Source organism: Myotis nattereri (genome assembly GCF_964212035.1).
Source record: "Myotis nattereri genome assembly, chromosome: 1".
NCBI lineage: Eukaryota > Metazoa > Chordata > Mammalia > Chiroptera > Vespertilionidae > Myotis > Myotis nattereri.
The window spans coordinates 12,539,064-12,544,145 of NC_138075.1; the positions used below are offsets into that span (position 1 = coordinate 12,539,064).

A 5,082-nucleotide genomic window follows, 5' to 3' on the forward strand; every position below is an offset into this window, starting at 1 on the left:
GTGGGGTTGGATCACACGTCACCATTTGCAGCTTGGGGACTGGCAACTCGAAAGCGGGTCCTTGCGCCCAAATCTTGCCCCAGGCTTTCCAAGGCCCAACTGCCCGGCAGAAAAACACCGAAGCCACATATGTAACCTTCAATGTTCTAATAGCCACAGTTTTAAAAAGTAAGAGGCAGTGAAGTTTTTAAAAAATATATTTTTATTGAATTCAGAGAGGAAAGGAGGGGGGGAGAGATAGAAACATTAATGGTGAGAGAGAGTCATTGATTGGCTGCCTCCTGCACGCCCTCTACTGGGGATCAAGCCCACAATCCGGTCACATGCCCTCAACCAGAATCGAACCTGGGACCCTCCAGTCTGCAGGCCGATGCTCTATCCGCTGAGCCAAACCAGCTAGGGCAATGAAGTTATTTTTAACAATAAATGATACTTAATGCACTCGATCTGCAATACTATTATTTCAAAATGTAAGCAATAGACAAAATGTTAATAGGATATCTTATATTTTCTCTTCGTACGGTCTTCGAAATCTGACGTGCTTTTTTACACTTACAGCATATCTCAATTCCACTGCTCAGTCTCACCAGCCACCGATCAAATGCCCAGTAGCTACTCGGACTCGAGGCCTGTGTTGACCAGCAAAGAGGTAGGGACACTGGACAGACTCACCTCTGTGAAGCCATCACTATATAGAAGTGATGACACTGTCATAAAAAAAAAAAAGACAATGTTGTTTTGTGTGTCGAAGGATGAGCTGCTTCCGTTGAAGCCGTTCTTGGGCCCCTTGCTAGGCTGCGGTAGGGGTTGCATCTCTCTCATCCTTAAACCTCCCCTTCACACTCATTTTTGTGTCCATTCATCTGGGCAGAGCGCATTGTGAGGAGCCAGCCATGTTGAGTGAATGCCTAGCCCCGTGTGATGGGGGGAATGTACAAAAAAGGAATGGAAATGGATCTGAACTCAAGGAATTTGCCATCGGGAAGAAGAGACCGTATCGGGACAAAATGATGGGTGAGCACCACCAAACAGGGTAGAGCTTTGTGTCAGGTTAAATCGGATCAAATGGCAGAGTGCAAGGTGGCTGGGAGGAGAGGTCACCGCTGGCTGTATTTACCGGGGATGATTTTAGGGACTGGCAGGGTCCCGGGGCTGTCTGGGTTCTGGCTGGGTCCCAGCAGGCCCAGAGGAAAGGCACTGGGGGAGGGAAAGGCATGGTGCAGCCCCGTGAGCACCACCCCCCCCGAACCCCTGCCCCACCTTCACCCTCATGAAGCCCAGATTCTAGCCCGCAGCTGCCTTGCCACCAAAAAGTGGAGCTGCTGTGATTCAGGGGCCATCAGCTCTGCCTCCTTCTCTAAAGCCTTCGTCTCCCTTCTGCCCCTTTTTGACTTCACCCTCCTCCCTTACTAGTCATTAGTGCCCTGTCGGGGGGCGCTGGCCCCTGTGGTTGGTGGGGCCCTGTGTCCAGCCTGGCTGGGAGCTGCGAGTGGAGGCAGTGTGTCACTCCCAGGCCACGCTCCAGGCTCTCTCTGAAGACCTGGCTTGAGACGGTGGCTGCCCCGTAGGTACCTGTCATCGTTGGAGCCTTTCTGCCGACTTACAGCGAGCACGTCACGGGAGACAGAGGTGCATCGCGTGGCTTTAAGTCCCATTCTGCAGGTGCTGTGGCCATGAGTGGCCTAGCCTCTCCGAGTGACACAGCCCCTCCACGGAGAGGGGACACAGGCTTCTTGGGGTGGGCGGGTTTGAAAGAGGGGCCAGGAGAACCCCTGGGATGCCCTGCCTCCTCTGTGAGGGGAACCCCCTCCATGGCCACCTAAGATGTAGGCGCCTCCTCAGAGGCAGGACACACCCACCTCCAGGTCCACGCCATGGTCCACGCCCTCCATGAAGACAGGCACGGCCAGCGCTCGCTATGGCACTGGAGGCGGTGGAGGTGGGGGAGACACCATGGTAGGCCCCGGAGAAGGAGAAAGAGGAAGAGGACGGGGTCTGGCCCCCTGGTGTGGAGGAAAACTATGGGCTCAGAGTGAACGAGTGTCTTGGTTGACGCTGGACCTGCTGCCCGGAGCACCCCTTCCTCGCAGCCCTGCCTCCCAAGCCGTCCTTGCAGACTGTCCTTCAGTCAGATGTCACTCCCTGGGTGAGCAGTGGGTCTCGCACGTTCCATCAGTCACCTAACAAACAGCTACTGGGGGCTGCTCTGTGCAAATCTTAAGGATCTAAACCCACGCTGGCTGCACGTCTGCCCTTATGAGTCCCATCCAGTGGGGGGGGGGGGGCGGGGGGGGGGCAAGTAAGGCTCAAAGTTGTGAGGTTTTAAGAGCTAAGATGGACAGTCCAGAGGTGATTACCACAGGGAAGGAGCCTTGTCCTCAGCCTGAGAAGTCAGGGAGGCCTTCCCAGGGGTGGTGAGACAGCAGCCACCAGACAGTGCTAAGGGAGAGGCAGTCCAGGCTGAGGCACGAGGAGCAGAGGAGTGAAGGCGAGCGAGCAGAGCAGGCCCATCCCGGGAAGGCGAAGTGGCTGGGCAGGAGCAGCACGGGGTGCTGTGGGCAAGCAGAGAGCTATCAGACTGACATGGAGAGGGCAGGACCCAGTCACCAAGGGCCCGGTAACCATGGCGATGGGGATGAGCACCGGCGAGCAAAGAGACGCTGCAGAGATTCAAGCAAAGGAAGACCTTGATCGGATTTGTAGGTGGTTGGGAGGACAAAGAAGTGATTTTGTGAGCTGGCCAGACAGGAAGAGACCTTTTTTTGAGGGTTTTATTTGTGTGGTGTTGTGTTTATTTGTGTTAAGCAAAACTGCCCCCTAGCCCAGGTGATATGAAGGCAGGCCCTGGGACAGGGGACAGAAGGAGGGAGTAGGGCAGTGGGATAATAGAAATTTTTTTTAACAATTTGGGGCACTTGGTTTTTATTCTGGATGAGGGACCATGGAGCAATGAATGGGAGGAGTGGAATGGTGAAGAGAGAGACACCACAGGATATGAGGGAGCCGAGCTCAGAGAAGGCAGCGAGGAGGAGAGAGAAGGGGGCAAGGAGGAGAGAGAAGGGGGCTAAGAGGTGAGAGAAGGGGGATAGAAGGTGAGAGAAAGGGCTATGAAGTGAGAGATGGTGGCTAGGAATATCCTGAAGTGAGAATGGCCGAAGGGCTTCGGCAAATATGATAGCCAATATTAAATTTTAAATAATGAGCAGCACCACACTTCAAGGTGAGTCCCCCAACCCCATTACTCGCCAATCCTCACCAGAAGTGACTTGCCAATCCTAACCAAAAGTGGGTCAGAGCGGAGACAACTACGGGGCATGAGGTCTAAAGAGGATTGGAGAGGTCAGGAGAAGGGAGAAATGGGGGTGTGAGGCGGTAGGGACAAAAGCAGGCCCCCCACAGAGGATCACTGGGGATACGGGGCAGGGGGAGGTGGATTTGCATCAGACATGAAACAAGGCTGGAGCCACATTTCTTCAATGCAGTCAAGGAAATGATGCAGGGGGAGCTGAATAGCCACGGAGGCCCTAACACTGCTCTGAAGGAGAATATAAAGAGAAGCTATTGTCTGTGTTCCCGCAGAATAGTACAGGAGATATATGTGTATGCCAGTTAACTTTACGCGATGACCAAGCTGGAGGGGAGTAATTACTAAATATGCGAAGGACCCCAAGTTTAAAATTGTCTTTCTGGGCTTTGCAGACGCCGCTGCCCCGAAGCCGCCTGTGACCAGCCATGGGGAACCCCACCGTGTACTTCAACGTCGCCGTTGACGGCGAGCCCTGGGGCCGTGTCTCCTTCAAGCTGTTTGCAGACAAAGTTCCAAAGACAGCAGAAAACTTCCGTGCTCTGAGCACTGGGGAGAAAGGATTTGGTTATAAGGGTTCCTGCTTTCACAGAATTATTCCGGGATTTATGTGCCAGGGTGGTCACTTCACACACCATCATGGCACAGGCGGCAAGTCCATCTACGGGCAGAAATTTGAGGATGAGAACTTCGTCCTGAAACATACAGGTCCTGGCCTCTTGTCCATGGCCAACGCTGGACCGAACACAGACAGTTCCCAGTTTCTCATCTGCGCTGTCAAGACGGAGTGGTTGGGGGGCAGGCATGTGGCCTCCGGCCAGGTGAAGGAAGGCATGGCTATTGTGACAGCCATGGAGTGCTTTGGGGCCAGGAATGGCAAGACCAGCAAGAAGATCGCCATTGCTGACTGTGGACAACGCTAATAGATTTGACTAGTGTTCTAGCTTAACCACCGGACCATTCCTTCTGTAGTTCAGGAGAGCACCCCTTCACCCCGATTTGCTTGGAAAGCGTGGTCCCAATACACCAAGGTTGCAGTTTTGAACCTCGATCAGGGCACATGCAAGAATCGATCAGTGAACGCATACTTAAGTGGAACAACAAACGCAGTGTTTCTCTCTGCCTCTGTCTTCGTCTCTGTCTTTCTCTCTCTCACCGATAAATAAAAATTTAAAATATATTTTTTGTTGGCTAAATGAGCAGTGTCAATGGTATATGGATGGCTAGAAAGATATACACAGGCATATGTCCATGTTTGCAAGAAAATAACATTAGAATATAATAGTTTTGGTTTAGAACTTTGGTCTTATCCTCCCCCAGCCACCTCCTCCCCATAACTAGAGGATTCTGTCACCTAACCAGATGAAGAAGTGAGTTGGTTCTGCCTTACGAACATTATTGCGTTTTCCTCAGAGGAACCTCAAGGTTAATTAGGGTACACTCTGTAACAAAGAGCCCTCGCCCCAAATGCAGTGGCTTGAAGAAGTTGACCACTCTCTCAAATAACCATCTCTATGTGAGAGATCTGGGTTGACGGGCAGCTCTGCTCCATGCTATGATCAGGGATCCAGGTTCTTTCCATCTCGGTGCTGTTTCCCGTAGGTATTGTCTTGCAGGGTCAGAGCTGAGTTATGGGATTCCCATTTCCCTACTTGTCGGAAGGGAAAAGAAGGAAGCTCAGGTGCATACGTTGACTCTTAACTGGAGTACGAGTTTCAAGTTGCCTTGTAAGCTGGGTAAGTTGGGCCATCTCCCAGGAGGTGCACACCCCATTGGCT

The 5,082-nt window shown here is 52.5% G+C and overlaps 1 protein-coding gene across 1 annotated transcript; it reads left to right on the forward strand.

The window, feature by feature from the left end:
- Nucleotides 1-558: 558 nt before the first annotated feature.
- Nucleotides 559-4,461, forward strand: LOC308527537 (peptidyl-prolyl cis-trans isomerase A-like). The gene is made up of 3 exons (XM_081102872.1): nt 559-649; nt 872-1,014; nt 3,700-4,461. The coding sequence occupies exon 3, from the start codon at nt 3,733-3,735 to the stop codon at nt 4,225-4,227; it is 495 nt and encodes a 164-aa protein (XP_080958998.1). The 5' UTR covers nt 559-649; nt 872-1,014; nt 3,700-3,732; the 3' UTR covers nt 4,228-4,461.
- The last annotated feature ends 621 nt before the right edge of the window (nt 4,462-5,082 follow it).